We start from the raw sequence: 19870 nt of genomic DNA on the forward strand, positions 1-19870 counted from the left end.
TGGTAAACTTGGAATATCAGGGCCAACACACATTTTTTGACACAAGACCTTGAGTACTTGCTTCCCCAACCCCATATGTGAGCATCATCCTGCTCTCATTCCTCTATCACATGATAAACTTGCTATTTATGGCATGCTGTGCAATGCACTCCTCAATTGAAAAAGAAGACTACCACCTCCAAAACTACCATTTCCACATTTTTGAATTTAACTGATTTTACTTTCACTTATATTTTATGAACTTAACATATTTTATCCTGTATATATTTTAATAATTTTTCATATATTATTTGCATTCACTCATATTTTCAACTTATTTTTTTTTATTTATTTTAATAAAGTTCAGTTGGCTGTCTCAAGTAATGTTATGGTTGTTACCAGAGGTAACATTATGCTCTTATTTCATGCTCTTATTTCTTATTAATTACTCTTATTTCACCAAAATCAATTTATTTGTATTTAACATAAATACGATTTATGTTAAATACAATTAAATAAAATTAGTTTTATTTAATTGTATTTAACACTTTAAAATAACAAGTAGGGGGGGTGAATTTATCAGATATTTAAAAATCAGTATATTACAATTTTGCAATAAACTTAGATTTAAATAATATGACATTTTATGAACACATCACTTTAATGTTTATTTACTATCTGTTTAATATGAATACATTATAAAAATTTAATTAAAAAATAGAAATAAATTAAGAAAATAAATATTTGTAAATTATATCTGTAACTTAATTAAAATGAATTATAACAAAGCTATTTATATAAATTTTTCTTGTTTCAAAATATACAGTTAAAAGATAAACTTAAAAATAAAATACAAAATTCATTTAAGAATATTATTCATTATTTTCAGTTAGTATTTTTAAGAAATTTGTGCATATATAAAAAAAGAGGTATTAAATTTAATCAAATTTTTATTTAAAAGTTTTAAAATAAATTCAAAAAAACACTAAACATACATCATTCATATGAAGCACATTGAAGAAATCTGGACGTGTAAGGAAACGGACTGCAGGGGAGTGCGAGAGCTGCACCCGTTGGTTTTCTGGGCTAGATGAAAAAGGCACTGGTGTATAGAATGAGGCAGGATTGGTAAAGTCCTCATTAACACGAGATGATATTGTTCTTCTAATACTCTGGTATCTAAAATTTAAATGTATATTACTAAATTAATATCCTCATTTATTTCATCAAAACTTAATTCTAAAACTTATCAGTCTGCATTAGCAAAATGTCTCTCCATTTTGAAATACATATATGAATATTCAAAATTTAAGAGTACTAACAGGATAGATCACACATTTCGTGGTTAAGGCCAGCATATATTTGTATTGTTTGGTTACTGGCTTACATTATAACATCATGCATACTAGTAGGTGTTTTTAGTTATAGTATGAGCATAAAATATACTGTGAATACATGGATGACAAAACTCCATATGAGGAAAAGACTACAAGTACAGTATAGATTCTCTTAACTTTTTTCTTTTAACTTTTAAGTGGAGTCAATCTCAAGAGAACATAATTCATTTCACTAGTAAACATATCTGTTTTTGACCATGCAAAACATATACCCTTCAGACTACACAGTTAAGGGTGCAATACATGTTCCTGTGAAAAGATGTGGCTAGCTGGCTACACTATTAATGCATCCTATACTGAGGGAACATACCGACCTAAACCCAAAACTGGGTATGCAGCATCATTTCTGCTCAGCAAATATTTCAGGTTATTTGCACTCTTCAAACATGCTGCTCACACACACACACACACACACACACACACACACACACACACACACACACACACACACACACACACACACACACACACACAGCGGAAACTCAATATATCTTTAGAGAAAAGTATGTACACATAAAGATGTGTTAAAGAAAAGTATCAAAAAGAAATTCAATCAATAAAGTAAATGGAGGGAAAACATGCAGGATTCAGAATAAAATACTACTAAATCTAACCTTTATTACTGTTCATTGTTGTTGATTTTTAGGAACATTAGCAACTTGGATCATATTGTTGTTGTTTGTTGTTTGTTATTTGGTTTTTAGGAGCATTAGCAACTAAGGCCATATTGCCCCGGGAATATGCGGTGGTCATTCCCTTGACCTTTCCGCATCCTCTGTATTTGGTGGTGACGGGCTCGAACCCCAGTCTAATCAAGAAGCGTGCACTGCTGCTCCTTCCCACCTGGCTACGGAGGCGCCCCATATTGTTGTGTATTATGTCTGTACAAGTGTGTGTTAATGGGACAATCTTCGTGTTGTATGGGCTGAAAACCCCAGAATAATTTGGGGAGGGCTCTACTCCCTCTGCCTGAGATCAACTAACTACAGTCCTGATTGAGAAGACCTTTAGAAATTCCTCAATTCACGGATGAATTCAAACTCAGAACTCTCCAAACGAGCAATAAGTGGCAAAACCACTTTTCTGTCATAGAGGAGGATTGAATCTGTCAGAAACATACAATGTGCATATGCACAGTTTCACTGATTTTATTTTATTTTATTTTATTTTATTATATATATATATATATATATATATACAGTAGACTCTTGATTTTCTGGGATAGATAGTAAAATAAAAATCCTGAATAATCAATTTCCCAGTTAATCCAAAAATACAGTAAGCCCCAGCCCCGACATACATTCCAGGACTTTTCACGTAACTCAGGAATGACTAATAAAATATTGTTCCTACATTCGTGATATGCCAAAATTACAAAAACCACATAATATCCTCAGAAGAATTAAAAATAGTTATACATTTTTCGATTAGTTAGTTATATATATAGAAAAAGTTATATATTTTTAATTAGTTCAATTAAAAACTTTATCTAGTTGCTGGCATGGCACATAAGAAAAGAAAACATTAAAGGAAGAAATTGTACAGTAAAAACTGATATTTCGTAGCCTTGGTTATTACAGTTGACTTCATTGGAGCCGATCCCTTCACCGTTTCTCATATTCTGTCTTTCTCCTTTATTATTATGTTCACAGTTGACACTGACAAATCTAAATTCTGTGCGATACTTGTTCATCTTTGATCATTTTCAAACATCCTTATTTTAATTTTCTGATCCGAATCGATTGCTTTCCTTTTTTTTTTTTTTTTTTTTTTATTTTGATAGATTTACTAGTACCCCCGTCGCTTCTCTTAGTCAGCACCATGATAACCATCAAAATGAAATTTTCTGTAAAGAACTTCGTGGGGTTAAGGCAAATACTCACTATTATCATGATATCTCCATGAGCTCACTATCCCCATGAGCTCATATTTTAATAAAATACATTTCTGGAGGTCACTGCCATAAAACAACAAAAATAATTTGCACTTTCTGGCTTACTGGGCTTGTCCGTTAGTGCAATTCATTATAAACTGGTAGTAAACTCGATCGTATTGCATTTGCAATAAATAGCGATAGTTAGCTGGAATTCTGTGGGATTTTATGTTATTATGGTGAAATGCATGTCCCCTTCACTGAAATCTTGTCATATAAAAAAAAAACTTAAATAAATTTTAAGAATCTTCTCTTTATTCCTATTTTTAAGCTTGTTACTCAGTATCTCGCTTGTGCAATTTGTATGTGCCACGATCACCATTATTGATGGCTTATAATTATTATTGTTTTAAATTTTAAAATCCTAAAAAGAAAAAAAAAAAAAAAAAAATTTAGTGAAAAAAATTAAAGTCTGAAGCTACATAAGTCAGCGACTTACTATATCCAAAAATGTTCAGCAACCTACGTAAAAAAATATGGCGATAGATAAAAAACTTACTATGCGCTACTTGTGTGTCCAATACGATGCTTCCCTTTATTTTTTGCAATGTCGCGTATGGTTTGGTCACCAACATTATAATGGTTCATTAGAGATTTAATGGATGCACCATTTTCAAACTTTTGAATATTTCACGTTATCGTTTAATTGAAAGCTCAACTCGTTTGCATTTACCCATCATTTTCGCAATTTCTAAAAAAAAAAAAAAAAATTATCCCTGACATAAATAACGAAATAAAATTTTTTTTTTTTTTTTTTTTTTTTTTTTAAGTCTTGAAGTGCCCTGGTTAATCCACTTCCCGGTAAATCCAGAGTCTGCTGTATTTTTTTTATTGATTTGATTTTTTTTTAGTGGGGGAAAGAATATTTACTGCTGCAGTTTACATCCTAAAATTAATTTTCAGATATGCCACAATAAGCTACAATAGGTGGTTGTACTCTTTTTTTTTTCTTCCCCCCCCCCCTCACTACATTGGATTCAAAATTTATTAGAGAAAAACATCGGGTGGTGAGGGATGGAGAAAGGATGACTTATTTGAATGTAATGAATATCACTTCTGCAAAGAATTTTAGGCTCATAATCAGAGAAACAGAAGACAACAGTTTGGTACAGTTACTCCCAAACTTATCACCCAAAACAAGTGTCCAATATTTTTAAAAGATTTAGGTTTTTAAGTTTATGGTTTTTTTGGTGCATTTAAATTTTAAAAAAGGTTCAAAAAACCAGTGCATAATAATGGAGGTTGGTAACCAGATTATGGAGCTGTTCAATAACATACATTACTGGCTAAAATACAGTTGTGCTCCTGAATCCATTGATTCGATATCTGCTGATTCAGTTAACCACGGGGGGAAAAAAATTTAAAAAAAACTTAGCACTTATTACTTGCGTGTCCAATACGATCCTTCCCTTTAATTTTTATGATGTCGATTTTAAATCTAATAGCTTCCCTTTATTTTTTACAATGTTATGTATGGTTTGGTCGCCAACGTTATAATGGTTCTTTAGAGATGTAACGGATGCACCGTTTTCAAACTTTTGAAAATTTTCAAGTTTTTGTTTAATTTGAAAGCACAACGCTTGCATTTACCCATCGTTTTTGCGATTTTTAAACAAAAAAAAATTCTGACAACCCTAACATAAATAACGAAACAAAATTTGTCCTTTCGCAGTGCAACGGAACACAAAAATCGATGTGACGCACTAAATCAAACTAAACATTTGGTCACTTTTTTTTTTTTTTTTTTTTTTTTTGAGCAGCAGGAGTTGCAAGATAATAGGTACACTAATCTTCCAATGACGACTTATAATGCCAGTTTTTGTTGCTTATTTACAACTTGCAAAATATCTGTTTATACCTATTCTAGTTATTATTTGAATTTTATGATTTCTGGTTGACTTTTTTTTTTTTTTTTAATTTGAAGTTGAAGTTTCCCGGTTAATCCAATCCCAGTAAACTGAATCTGCTGTACTTTATTATTACTGTATTTAATGTTGGTAATGTCTTACTGTGTCTTTAATTTATCAATTAAACACATTTAATTTTATGTACAAGAAAATCATGTTATATATGGGGTCAGCAGGTGTTCACTTATATCCGCAGTTTCAGCCATCCACAGTAGGTCTTGGAATACATACCCCGCGGATACAGGGGTCTTACTGTATACATTAAGAGTAGAAATAGCAAATTTTCATAATTTTTTAAACCTCATTATTATGCAAAAATAGAAGATTTTGCACACTATGATTTTTCATAAAGTAGTAACATGAGTTTATATTCACACTCTGGAAGTTATCATCCCATTGTGCATAAAAAATCAGTCATATACAAGCAAATGGTAAGTGCAGTCAAATTTAGCACATTGAGGGAGCTCCAAAGGCAGAGATAAATAATCTTACACATAGATTTATAAGCTTAAAATACCCAATATCATTAATTGGTCCTTGAGGCTATCACAGACATTCTCTCAGGTATGACAAGTTGAGTGTAAAATGCTGATGAAACTGATATTCAGGTGACACCGAAGTCAAGTAGACCAAATTTCGGCATAAGCCCTACTTTATCTATTTGGTCGTCACATTCTGTGACGACCAAAGTCCACCCCCCCCCAATCTCTTCCATCATGCAGTATGATTGATGCCTTTTGAGATTATGATAGTCATCATGGCGCGGTACAATCTTACTTACAATTTTAGGGTATAGAGTACAGATCTAAAACTGGCCAACACACAGACTTGAACAAACGGCAGTGACTAGAGAGAGAGTCCGAGTAGCATATATGAAGGAGCTTTGTCAAGAGTACATTATGTCAAGCAGCTGAACATATTTTTGCCTTGTGTATATCATATCCAAAAATTTGATTACTCGATATGTCTTCCCCACCTTTACTTACTACTGAATACATCACAAATAGTCAAACTAATAGAACAAACTTATTTGGTTAAATATCTAAGCCTCCCAAACACTTCCTTCTTCATTTCACAAACATACATGGTGTCAGTTCCAATCTCAATGATGTCCATTTCCACTTGCAGTGTGCCAAGCCACACATACTTTTTCTAACAGAATCCCAATTATTGGCTGATTCAACTGCTGCTCATCTCAATTATCCAAATTATACTCTATATGATTCCTTTCGCTTAAAAGGTGGTACTCGGGCATATGTTCATTGATATTCCCTGTCAGGGACTAGTAATTAGGAATCTCCTCTTTTCGATATTCACTGGCTTAATACAGTAAACCCCCACTATTCGCGGTATCTGTATTCGTGATCACCGATTTAATATAAAATGAAACCTAAAAAAATGTGAATTTTAAAGCACCGTGAATATTTTCCGCCATAAAAAAACATGGGCGTGGCTAAAATTATCTTTCCCGGTCAAAACAGCGCTCAGTGGGTGGGGGGAGAGGGGTGACAAAATTGTGAGGGTGGATGTTTCTCGCTAATCCTTGTTCAGTATGTGTTATGTGCTTGTCATGGAAGGTTTCGTCGTTTGCTTTTAATTTATATGCTTATAAATTGAATAAATTTATCATTTTTGTAATCAGACTTTTTCGAGTGTGTTAACGAAAGAAAGTGACTTTATTGGGGCCAAGTTCTTTCTAACCCCTACACAAAAATATGGCTACGAATAACAAGAGAAATGTGAAAAGATCAAAGAAGGTGATGACATTAGCGAATAAAATTGAGTTATTAGATAAAATTTCTAATGGTGAAAGTGTCTCCTCAGTGGCAAAACATTATAAAATCAATGAGTCAATGGTAGGATCAATCAAAAAATCGGAAGAAAAAATCCACCATAGTGTCCGTGAAAACGTGCTAATTGCTTCAAAAATTTGCTCTGTAACTCGTGATGTTAAATTAGAAAAAATGGAAAAATCTTTAAATCTGTGGATAGAAGACCGAACTCAAAATAAAATTCCGTTAAGTTCACTCATCATTCGTGAAAAGGCAAAACTCCTTTATCAACACTTTAGCGAAACTGGTGATAGCACTGGCGGGATAAGTTTTTTTGCTAGCAAAGGCATTTTATTACATTTAATATTAAATTGTTTCTTACTTTCATTTCGATGCCATATGCTTGCATTTCACTATGTACTGTATATGTACATAGTCATATTATGAACGTACATATAATACACACATAGACAAAATTTTAGACTAGTTTTTCTTATATATTTCATACTTTGGAACGGAACCCCTTTATTACTATGGGAGCCATAACTCAGTATTTGCGTTTTCGGTATTCGCGACATTTCTCAGGAACGTAACCCCAGCGAATAGCGGGGGTTTACTGTATATCTCTACTGCATTATATCATATTGATCTGTTGCCTCTATTGGTCCCCCCCCCATCCCTCCTAATCATTTGGAACTCTGACTTTCTCCAGTCCAACTTTCACAAGATTCATTATGTTCTGGGAAAAATAATGGAGTCAGTGGTAAAAGATGCATTGCAGGATCATCTAGATAAGACTGCAGCAATAATTCAGACACAGCATGGGTTTGTTAAGGGAAAGTCTTGTCTGACAAATTTGATAGGATATTGCGATGTGGTTACAAAGGAACTGGATGCAAAAAATAATTTTGATATCATATATTTGGATTTCAGAAAAGCTTTTGACACTGTTGCGCATGGAAGACTACTGTACAAATTGGAGCAGAATGGTATTAAGGGTAAGTTGCTACAATGGATAAAAGGATGGTTAAGTGGGAGAAGACAGAGGGTAGTAATCATTGGGTGCTGCTCTTCTTGGACTAATGTTATTAATGGAGTCCCACAGGGTTCGGTGTTGGGTCCACTGTTGTTTTGTATATTTATCAATGATATTGATGAAGGAATATCAGGCTTAGTGTCGAAGTTTGCAGATGATACAAAGGTTGGCAGGGTTGTTAATGACAGTAATGGCAGTGTGTTACTGCAACAGGATCTAGATAATTTGGGCAGATGGGCTAAGAAGTGGCAACTGAAGTTTAACCTTGACAAATGCAAAGTACTGCATATGGGTAGAAGTAACCCCAGAGAAACGTACCAACTGTGTGGTACTACTCTTAAGGTGGTAGAAAATGAAAAAGACCTGGGAGTAATTGTGCAGGCAGATATGAAGTTTTCTGAGCAATGCAGACAGGCTGCCAGGGAAGGTCATGGGGTTTTGTCAATGATATATAGGAATTTTGCTAGCAGGGAAAAGGAGGTGATTATCCCTCTGTATAAGGCAATGGTCAGGCCACGCCTTGAGTATTACGTACAGGTCTGGAGGCCTCATTTTAGGAAGGATGTAGATTTACTTGAGCGTGTACAGAGAAGGGCAACAAGATTAGTGAGGGGAATGAAGGGATCCTCTTATCAAGAGAGGCTTAAGTTCTGCAAATTGCAGTGGCTGGAGACTAGGCACCTGCGCGGTGATCTGATTGAGGTGTATAAGGCCTTGAATGGGTTCAGCACGCTGAATTCTGATGGGATCCTTCCACTTGTTCAGATTACGAACCTAAGGGGGCATAAATTCAAATTAAGAAAAGACAGATGTAGATTGGATGTGCGGAAATTTGCCTTTAGCCAGTGGGTGGTTAATTGCTGGAACAAACTTCCATCTGTCATTGTGGAAGTTGATAGGTTGAATAAATTTAAGGAGGAAATGGACAGGCATTTGGAGGGAATGGTGTGATTTTTTTTTTTTTGGCTGATGCTGCATAAGCTCATACATTTGCTTTCTTGCATCACATGGCACTACTACTACTACTACTACTACTACTACTACTACTTGATTATAGGCATCTGCTTTCTCAACTTGAGTATCCAAATTCACATTTTTAGATGTAGATGCTATTGGATATCTGTATATCCAATACCATCTTTATTCCACGCATTAGTCTAGTCTCATTTGGTCACTTTCATGTCTTTAAAGTACATGTAATAACCTGGAATGACTGTGGTATCACTAGCAACAATATTTTTTGATATTTTCAATTTGAACTATTTTCTCTCTGTATGGAGCAGTAACTAATGTAATTTACAGGTGCCAGTCTTTGCGTTACCCGCAATATTCCATTTGCTTCTAATCTTAATTTATCCTCCAAAGACAATCTACCTTGGTTTTGCAACAATACAAGATTACTGATTTTAATAGGATGGATATGCCTAGATCTATTTATATAAGTCCTGATTATCTCACCAGTTCTTTCACTGATATTTTTGATTATCTTGCTGATTGATCTAAATTTCTCTAATAGCTCTTGTAAGTGTTCATCAGTAACATTACAACTCATAGTTGTTATTAGTTAAGTCTGACAGCATAGATGGGTTGTCTCCATATAAAAAAAAAGTGTGGCTTCTGGACACTAGAGTCAAGTGCCGAACTGAACAAAATGGCAACTGTGGTAGAAAATTGTGCCAAGAGCCAAAGTTATCATTAACCAACTTTGTTATAATCTCTTTTATCATTGTATTTAGGTATTCCATGAATGTTGCAGAAGGAAAACACAACTGATAATTTAGAATTTATTAAATTAAAAATCACTGTCAAATTTATATAAGGAATTATTTTTCAAGAAACTATTAAGAATTTTCAGCAAAAACTACTCATTGAAAGAAATTAAATTAAAAAAAAAACTAAAGAACTGATAGCAACTGCAGAAAATGAGAAAGTGAATATTCAAGTACAGTTAAGAGAATGTAGAAACAAGTTAACAACTAATGAATCAATAATAGAAGTGCAAAGAGAAGAAATAAGGAAATTATTATACAAAGAAAAAATCTGGAAAAAAGAAAAACACTGCGACCAAAAAAAAAAAAAAAACATTTCAAGTTCAACCTATGAATTCCAAGAAAATAAAAGAATTAGAAAAAGAGATCAAAAAGGTATTAAGAGTAACTTCAACTACTATTCATCCATTACCAGAAAACCATGATCTAAAAAGTATTAAATCACCTAATGAATCAACTGTGATCAAATGTTTAGAAGAATAATTAAAACAACTGCATGAAAGACTCAAAAGTAAAGATCAGACTACCAAAATTCATTCCATAAAGTGAAATATGAATTTAGATTTGCTAAAAAGGTATATGAAAAGGAACAAAAGGAAGAATAGCATATAATGGAGAAAAAAATAAAATAAAAATGATGGAAGCAAAAATACAAAAGCTGAAACGCACAATGCAGACAAATAAAAGGAATGCAGCTTAAATATAATATGGTTAAGCAAAAGATGAAAAAGAGATCTTCAACAGTTTCCAGGTCCTCCAAAGCCTGTCAAACTTTATAAGGGACAAAATAATATGAAGTTAGAAAATACATAACTAAATTTGGAGAGAATGTGAATGGAAGTTGAATGACTAACATTTCAATTAGAACAGTAATAAGAGAAGTCTAGAGAGAATTAAATATCTGGAAAAAAAGAATATAAGTGCAGATAGAAAAACTGAAATCATTTCACATGACTGAAATGAAATGTTCGATTTCTGAAATGGCTCACAGAATTCTACATCCAGGGTCACAGACCTGATCAGTAAATCCAAAAACCAAGAAATTTTGCTGAGCAACTTAAAAGAACTGCAGGAATCACAAAACCACATGAACAATGATAAAGATGAAAAATTTACAAGGTGAAGTAAAAGATTAAGGAATTCAACTGAATATTTTAGGTAAATCAAGTCATCAGGTACCTGAAACGAGCACTGCAAGATGAACTTAGAGAATTAAAGCAAAGGCATATCAACCACAAATTGCTATTTCAGCTGAAGCAATCCAACACTGGTTATCTGAAAAAAAAGACATCTCTAAATGTCAAATGAAAGTGACTGGAAGGAATAAAAAAAAAACTAGAACACAAGCATATATACATTTTTCAGCCTGGGAACTGATTGTTAGAACTTCCAAAATGTCTATTGCTGTCTTGTGGCCTTCTGACTAGATGGGACTCAATGGTCACTCTGTTTTAATTTATTTTTATTTCAAATATTACTCACGTTGTTGTGGTTAAATTTTAGTCCAGTCAGTGTGATTTTTCACAAAAATTTTCACTTGTTGTTATTGTTTAAGAGGAGCTGGTCTATATTTATTCATCATTGGCTTGTAAATTTGCCTTATTAGCTTCCCATTAAGTATGTACTCAATTAATTAACTGAGTACATACTTAATACTCCACTTTATTAATTTTGGATACCCACCCTTCTAATATCTTCTTTGTTTCTATAGGTATAGTATTAGTTTTAGCTGTATTTGTATCTTGCAAACTTATATCTAATTTAGTTTACATCTGTAATTTATTACATTAATAATGTTAACACAACATGTGGTTCATTATGCTTTACAGCCACCGATACCTGGTTTTTTTCCCAGTTTATATCTTTATTTGTTCATTATTCCTTTGATTAAATTTAATTCAATTTCAATTCATACAGAAAAATCACTGGTGTCCAGCATCCATCAGGCCATCCAAAAAGCACATGAAACCAGAAGCACATTTTAAAAATCATATATTAAAAAAAGGCTGTCACAACAACAACTACTTGCTCGGTAGGAAAGGAACTACAAATTAAATAAGTAAACATTACCAAAAAGGAATTAAATTAAAACAATATTTAACAAGTTACACTTTTTATAAAAAAAAAAAAAAAAAAAAAGTTGGAAAATACTAGTTACAATTTATTACATTAAAAGTGACCAGTAGCAAAACAATATTTTTTTTATCCTAGTTTTCATTTTATTATTTTCTATTTTAACATTATTTGACTGCTGTTTATGGGCAGTCAATAGATAGAATCAAAAGCTCTTTTTTTTTTCGTTTTTTTTTTTTCTCCCAACACCACAGGATTTTTTTTTGGACAGAGTCAAACTGACATAGCTTGAGTTCTACTGGACTGCCCACCTTCCTGTGGTGTGGACGAGTATCCAGAATCATCTCTCCAAGTGATTGATGCTTCTGGGTAGCCAAGTGGCCAGAACAACACAACATCACAAACTACACTATTCACATATCAGGCCCATTTCCACTGCTACTTGTATCTCTGTGTTCTTCACAGAGATACAAGTCAGAGTTGAACTGACTTGTATCTCTGTGAAGATACAAGACCCTGACATTCTAGGGGCAGCTCCTTACACATCCACATCCCCTTTATGGTAAACATATCACAGAATTCTGTTATATCCAGTAGGTACAGGATATATGGTAATGAAAATCACTCCTTCTAGACAATCAACCTTCCATTCACTATTGCACATCATGTAATGCTGCTTCATGTTAGGTCTTTATGCTAGCCACAGTAAGCCCTCTTTTCACTAATGCTTGCTTGACAACATCAATCCATCTAATTCTTGGTCTGCCTCTGGGCCTATTCCTATTATTATTTTATATTTATTTATTTTTTGCTTTGAATATTGTTTAGCTAATCTTTCTTCCCCAATTCTCTTATTTCTTACCCCAAATGTATGATATTGGTTTGAATATAATAGTAAATAAATCAGTTATAAACAAGCAACATTTAAATCAAATATTGGTGGCCATCTTGTTGTAAAATGGTGGATAGAACTGTCCCACCCCCCATCCTGATGGAGGGGAACTATGTGTGAGATAAATTTTGTTTTCATAATACTATCTTATTATGGGTGATTAATCAGCCCATCTTCCCAAACTTTCCTCTAATTGAGTGGAGCAAATGGCAAGGAAATTCCACATTGGGGACAAAATTTTTAAATAAACTAGATGATTGTTATTTGTATCAACATGTCAGGGAAAAGAATATTCTAGACCTTGAACAAGAATATTCTTGTTCATCATCATCCATGAACAAGATGACAAAATAGGTCTGACAGTACAGGAACCAGCAGCAGGAATGCATCACGGAGTTCTATGGTGGACGATGAAGAGAGAAGTAGCAGTAGTTAAAGGTAAAGGAAAGAGTTATAATTTCAGGAAAGGAAATTACAATGACATAAGGTGCTCCATGGCCTCTATTAACTGGGTAGATATCTTACAGTAGATATCTTGTGAATACAATTGAATACTTTTAAAACATTAATCAGAGAAAAACTGAATTCATATTAGCATTAGTAGAGGCATTTGATGCAAGAAAGCAAGCTTATGCAGCATCAGCCGAAAAAAAAAAAAAAAAAATCCACTTTCACTTCACCCCTCTGTTCGTTCAAAATACCTGTCCAGCTGAGCCTTAAACTTATTTAGGCTATCAACCTCCACTACAAGGGATGGAAGTCTGTTCCACCAACCAACCACCCGCTGGCTAAAGGCAAATTTCCTCACATCTATCCTACATCTGTCTTTCCTCAATTTGAATTTATGCCCTCTCAGGTGATTTTTCTGAGCTAGAGGAAGAATCCCATCAGCATTGGGCATGCTTAAACCATTCAAGGCTTTATACACCTCTATCAGATCACTTCGCTGGTGCCTAGTCTCCAGACACTGTAATTTGCAAAACTTAAGCCTTTCTAGATAAGAGCAACCCTTTGTTCCATTCACTAATCTTGTTGCACTTCTCTGTACTCGTTCCAGCAGCTCTACATCCTTCTTGAAATGAGGCCTCCAGACCTGTATACAGGTCTGGAGGCCTCAAAGTGTGGCCTGACCACTGCCTTATACAATGGAATAATCACTTCCTTATCCCTGCTACAAAAATTCCTATATATCATTGACAATACACCATGAGCTACTCTTGCAGCCCGTCTGCACTGCTCAGAGAACTTCATATCTGCCTGCACAACCACCCCCAGGTCCCTTTCATTATCTACCACTGTCAGTGTAGTACCAAAGAGTTGATACGTTGCTCTGGGGTTGCTGTTTCCCATGTGTAGTACTTTACATTTGTCAATGTTAAACTTCATTTGCCACCTCTCAGCCCTTCTGCTCAACCTTTCCAGATCCTGTTGCAGCAGCATAGTGTCAGTAGTCCTTGACAACCCTGCCAACCTTTGTGTCGTCTGCAAACTTGGACATTAAGCTTGATATACCATCATCAATATCATTTATAAATACAGAAAACAATAATGGACCCAACACTGAGCCCTGAGGGACTCCACTAATAACATTAGTCCACGATGAGCAGTGTCCATTGTTTACCACTCTCTGTCTTCTCCCCCTCAACCATCCCTTTATCCATAGCAGCAATTTGCCTCCAATGTCACACTGCTCCAATTTGTGTAGCAGTCTTCCATGTGCAACAGTATCAAAAGCCTTTCTAAGATCCAAGTATATAATATCAAAGCTATTCCCTGCATCCAGTTCTTTTGTGACTGCATCATAGCATCCAATCAAATTGGTCAGGCAAGACTTCCCCTTAACAAAACCATGCTGTGTCCGAGCTATAACTGAAGTCTTGTCTAAATGATCCTGCAGTGCTTCTTTAACCAGTGCCTCCATTAATTTTCCTGGAACAAAAGTTAAGCTCACCGGTCTATAATTACTTGTGTCAGCTTTGATCCTTCTTTGTGAATTGGGGTCACATTTGCACATTTCCAGTCTATGGGTACCTGCCCTGAGTCCAAGGAAGCTCTCATAATTATGGCTAAGGGTTTGCTTACTTCCTTTGCTGCCTCCTTTAATATAACTGGATAGATCCCATCCACTCCGGGTGCCTTTCTTGTGTTTATCTTCAACAGTTTCTCCTCCACTTTACTCCCAGTTATTTCAAGATTCTGTAGCTTACTGCTAGAGTTGAATACACCTCTGGCATTCCCCTCGCTGAATAACTCCTCATGTGTGAATGTCGATGCAAAATATTCATTTAGTTTGTTAGCTACCTGAGCAGGATCATCAACAGTTGACCCATCAATATCAAGTGGACCAATCTGATTCATCCCCTTCCTTCTAGAGTTTACATAAGTAAAGAACTCTTTGCTGTTTTTCTTTGCATCCCTTGCCAAGGATTTCTCGTAATCTGCCTTCGCCTGCCTAACCTCCTTTGTAACTTGGTTGCATATCAACTTGTATCTATCATAGGCTTCTGTGTCATGTGTTAATTTGTAGGTATCCCATGCATTTTTCTTCTCTGCCATATGCCTCATTAGTTCATCTGACATCCATTTTGGCCTAAACCTTGAACAGTATTTCTTAGTTGGTATGTAAAGCCTAGTAGCTTCCAAGATAAGTTCTTTGAATGCTTCCCATTTTGAATTTGCTGTTGGTAACATCATCAGTTGGTCCCACTGTATAGAATTTAAATACTGTCTCAGTCCATCGTAGTCGCCTTTACGGAAGCAATAACCCTTCCCTTTACCCCTAATGGTAGTTACCTCTTTGAGTAAATCCCACTTCAGCACACTGTGATCACTGCCACCTAGTGGTTCATTTATCTGCAGATTCTTAATGCATGAAGAATCACTGCTGATAATCAAATCAAGAGTATTACTCCCTCTAGTTGCCTCCCGAACATGCTGATGTAGAAAACAATCATCCAATAAATCCACAAAAGCCCTGCTAGTGTGTGAGTGACCAGCCCCCAAATTCCAGTCAATATCTGGGAAATTAAAATCTCCCATTATAAGACTCTCTGATTTACTGGCTCACTCTATTTCCCTGTACAGTTTCTTATTATACTCATCAGAGTCATTAGGCCTATAGCACACTCCTACTCTCAATTTTGATCTCCCAATGCTTATGTCACACCAAACTGACTCAACACTGCACTGTCCAGCGATGTTGACTGGCTTCACTTCCTTAGTTTTTATGTGTTTCCTAACTAATAGCATAACCCCTCCCCCCTTCCTATCCTGTCTATCCTTTCTGTACACATTGTACTCCCCAAATTCCAGTTCTGCATCCCTTATATCTGTGTGACACCACGTCTCTGATATCCCAACAATATCTGCCTTTGATGTTTTGAGCAATACCTCAAATTCATCAAATTTATTTACTAAACTCCTAGCATTGGTGTACACGCAAGTATACCTGCCCCTGTTTCTATTCTTAGCTACCCTAACACAACCCATGTGTTTACTTGTACTGCAATGGCTCCCAGCAGTCTCTGAAATACCATGCATCTTGTTTTTCAGGCTTCTGCTCATTCTAATAGATGCAGTGCAAGAATCTCTTTCACCTCTGCCAGTGGTTACTGTCAATCTATTGGTCTTTGTCTCCACCCAAGCTAGCAGTTTTCCGACCCACCTAACACTGCCTCGATAGCATCAGCAAATATTCTTGCACCCTTTCTATTTAAGTGTATCCCATCCCTGTAGAAGCAATCCCTCCTATTAACAAGTACAGACCAGGCTGAAAAAAATTCTACTCCTTGAGCCTTGCACAATCTTTCCAGGGCCGAATTGATCGACAAGGCTCTCATCATATACTCCCTCCTATCATGTCTGGGCAGAATTGCAGACACTTTCAAATTCAACCCTAATTCTCGGCTTTTGTTCAACAGTGACCTGTACTTGCTAAGTAATTCTGCCGGTCTCCTACTCTTAATATTATTAGTGCCAACGTGTACAACTATATCACCTTTTGTGCCCTTAAAAGATGATATTCGCTCTACAACGTCATCAACCTTTGCCCCTGGCAGACATACCCTGGTCCTGTTCCACCTATCCTTTTTACAAAGCATATTCCCCATTTCCCTGACAATAGAGTCACCAACAACTACTAGTTCCTTCGGGACCAGTGCATTCTGCCTTGGGGGATTGTCTCTGTGTCACGTGATGCCCAAGTGCAAGCTCTGGCGTTGATGTGGGCAGCTGAGAGCTTGATGGGCCCCTCACTTTAGTTTCTTCGAGGGCATCCACCCTGTCCTTCAAGCTCTCATATAGGCCCACAAGAACGCTGAGTTGTTGCCTGATATCGATACGCTCCTTGCATCGCGCACACACAAAGACATCCCCCATGGCAGTATCATGTCCCGTACCCGATTGCTCTGCAAACATCAAGCAAACAGTGCATTTTATAAGGCTGTGAGTCAGAGGACAACTGCCCCCTCAGTTCTGCTCTGAGCCACAGCACTTCCATTAGCTTGAGCCTTTTATTTTGCTGCTCTGGTCTGAGTCATGAGTCTATTAATTTATTAATTAATTATGTTGTTATTAATTATGTTAAATATAATTAATTATATTACGTTTGTAATCTAAGTCGTTATATGTATTTATTTAATAAGTACAATTTAACTGCTAACGAAGTTCAACTAACGCTATCTAGTACGGTATATAACTATCGTATCACAAAGGCGGGAAAGTTATGATCGGTAAATCTACGGACACTTAAGTATTAATTAACTTTCAAATCTCGCTGTCTCAATTCAGAATAAACTAACGATCCTTACTAGGTCTATAAGCTACTTACAGAAATAATTCGATGTAAAAAATATTCAATCAAGCGGCTAAATATGGCTAAAGAACTTCTCGTTCAGCAGAGTTGCAAACACGTGGATACCCTTACCGATATTTTTATGCAATTACAAGGCCGAGTAAAGAATAAATACACCAAATTAATCAGAAAATCACAAAATAATGTTATACTACTAAATTTAAATCAAAAGTTTTAGAAAAACAATAATTTCAAATCAATAAATAAGAAAGATCCACTTAGCGGCTTTGAACACGACCGTCTCCTAGTAGCCTCGTCAGCAAGGTTATAGTTATATATATACCATTAAAAAAATACTCCATGAGAAGGGTTCCAAATTGGATGAATAATGAAGTTGCCAGATTACTTGAGCAGAAAAAGACAGAATAGAAAAGTTACAGAGCAATAAAAAGTACTGAAGCCAATAACAATTATAAATTGATCTGTAATATTGCCACAGAAAAGGTTAGGCTTGCAAAGGCAGATTATAAGAAATCACTGGCAAAGAATGGGGATAAGGAATTCTTCACATATATAAATGTAAAGAAGAGAATTACAAATCAGAATTACATAATGGACATAGTAGTAGTAGTAATAGTGGCATGTGATGCAAGAAAGCAAGCGTATGAGCTTAAGTAGCATCAGCCAAAAAAAAAAAAATTTATGCAACAATTCCCTCTAAATGTTTGTCCAGTTCCTCCTTAAATTTATTTAAACTATCAACTTCCACAATGACAGATGGAAGGTTGTTCCAGCAATTAACCACCCGCTAGGTTAATTGCTAAAAGCAAATTTCTGCACATCTATTCTACATCTGTCTTTCGTCAATTTGAATTTATGCCTCCTTAGGTTCGTAATCTGAACAAGTGGAAAAATCCCATCAGAATTCAGCGTGCTCAACCTATTCAAGGCCTTACACACCTCAATCAGATCACCTCACAGGTACCTAGTCTCCAGCCACTGCAATTTGCAGAACTTAAGCCTCTCTTGGTAAGAGGATTCCTTCATTCCCCTCACCAATCTTGTTACCCTTCTCTCTACATGCTCAAGCAAATCTACATCATTCCTAAAATGAGGCCTCCAGACCTGTATGCAGTACTCAAGGTGTGGCCTGACCATTGCCTTATACAGAGGGACAATCACCTCCTTTTCCCTACTAGCAAAATTCCTGTATATCATTGACAAAACCCATGACCTGCCCTGGCAGCCTGTCTGCATTGCCCAGAAAACTTCATATCTGATTGCACAATTACTCCCAGGTCTTTTTCATTTTCAACCCCCTTCAGTGTAGTACCACACAGTTGGTACATTCCTCTGGGGTTACTTCTACCCATATGCAGTACTTTGCATTTGTCAATGTTAAACTTCAGTTGCCACTTCTCAGCCCATCTTCCCAAATTTTCTAGATCCTGTTGCAGTAGCACACTGCCATTACTGTCATTAACAACCCTGCCAACCTTTGTATCATCTGCAAACTTCAACACTAAGCCTGATATATTTTCATCAATATCATGGGATAGTATTAGACACCCCAGCTGATGTTGTAGATTGGATTGAATTCAATAGTTACTTTGCATCAATATTTACAGAAGAAAAACCCTTTGTGTGTGAATGAGAAATTATGGGAGTGAAGTAGAAAAAAATGTAATTAATGATTTGAAATTTCACACGTTTATTTAATGAAAAAAACTTTCAAGCCTATAGGCCAGTAAGGCTCCTGGGGTTGATGGTATATACCCTATAATCTTAAGGGAAGCAGCAATTGAGTGCATCGAACCACTGAGGCTAATTATGAGAGCATCACTGGACTCGGGAGTGATTCCATTGGATTGAAAAAGTGCCGATGTATTTCCAATACATAAGGGCGATTCTAAGAGTGAAGCGTAAAATTACCAACTGGTCAGTCTAACTTCAGTAGTAGGGAAAATCATGGATGCAATGACCAAGAGTGGAATTCAGGATCATTTAGATAGAAACAGAATTCTGAAAGATACACAGCATGGTTTTGTAAAGGGAAAATAATGTTTAACAAATCTGGTTAGCTAATTTGAGAGGATCACTCATTAGCTGGATTTAGGGAATAATTTCGATACTGTTTATTTGGATTTCAGCAAAACATCTGACTCAGTCCCACATGAGTGGTTCCTTCGTAAGCTGGAGCAGGTTGGAATCACAGAGAAAATCTTTAGATGGATAACAGGATGGCTTCAGGGAAAGATGTAGAGGGTTGTGATAAATGGTTACTCCTCAAATTGGGTTAATGCACAAATATGGGTTCCCC

The 19870-nt window shown here is 35.6% G+C and overlaps 1 protein-coding gene across 6 annotated transcripts in view; it reads right to left on the bottom strand.

The window, feature by feature from the left end:
• Window positions 1-19870, bottom strand: part of LOC150090769 (E3 ubiquitin-protein ligase HECW2-like) — a 518151-nt gene that overhangs the window by 232729 nt on the left and 265552 nt on the right. For all 6 annotated transcript variants that reach the window (XM_090372567.1, XM_090372548.1, XM_090372558.1 and 3 more), the window contains one exon: window positions 975-1158. In XM_090372567.1, the coding sequence (XP_090228693.1) occupies window positions 975-1158 (184 nt within the window). The remainder of the gene's footprint in view (window positions 1-974; window positions 1159-19870) is intronic.

This window comes from Mastigoproctus giganteus, chromosome 1, assembly GCF_048544385.1.
Source record: "Mastigoproctus giganteus isolate SK-2022 chromosome 1, ASM4854438v1, whole genome shotgun sequence".
Classification (NCBI taxonomy): domain Eukaryota; kingdom Metazoa; phylum Arthropoda; class Arachnida; order Uropygi; family Thelyphonidae; genus Mastigoproctus; species Mastigoproctus giganteus.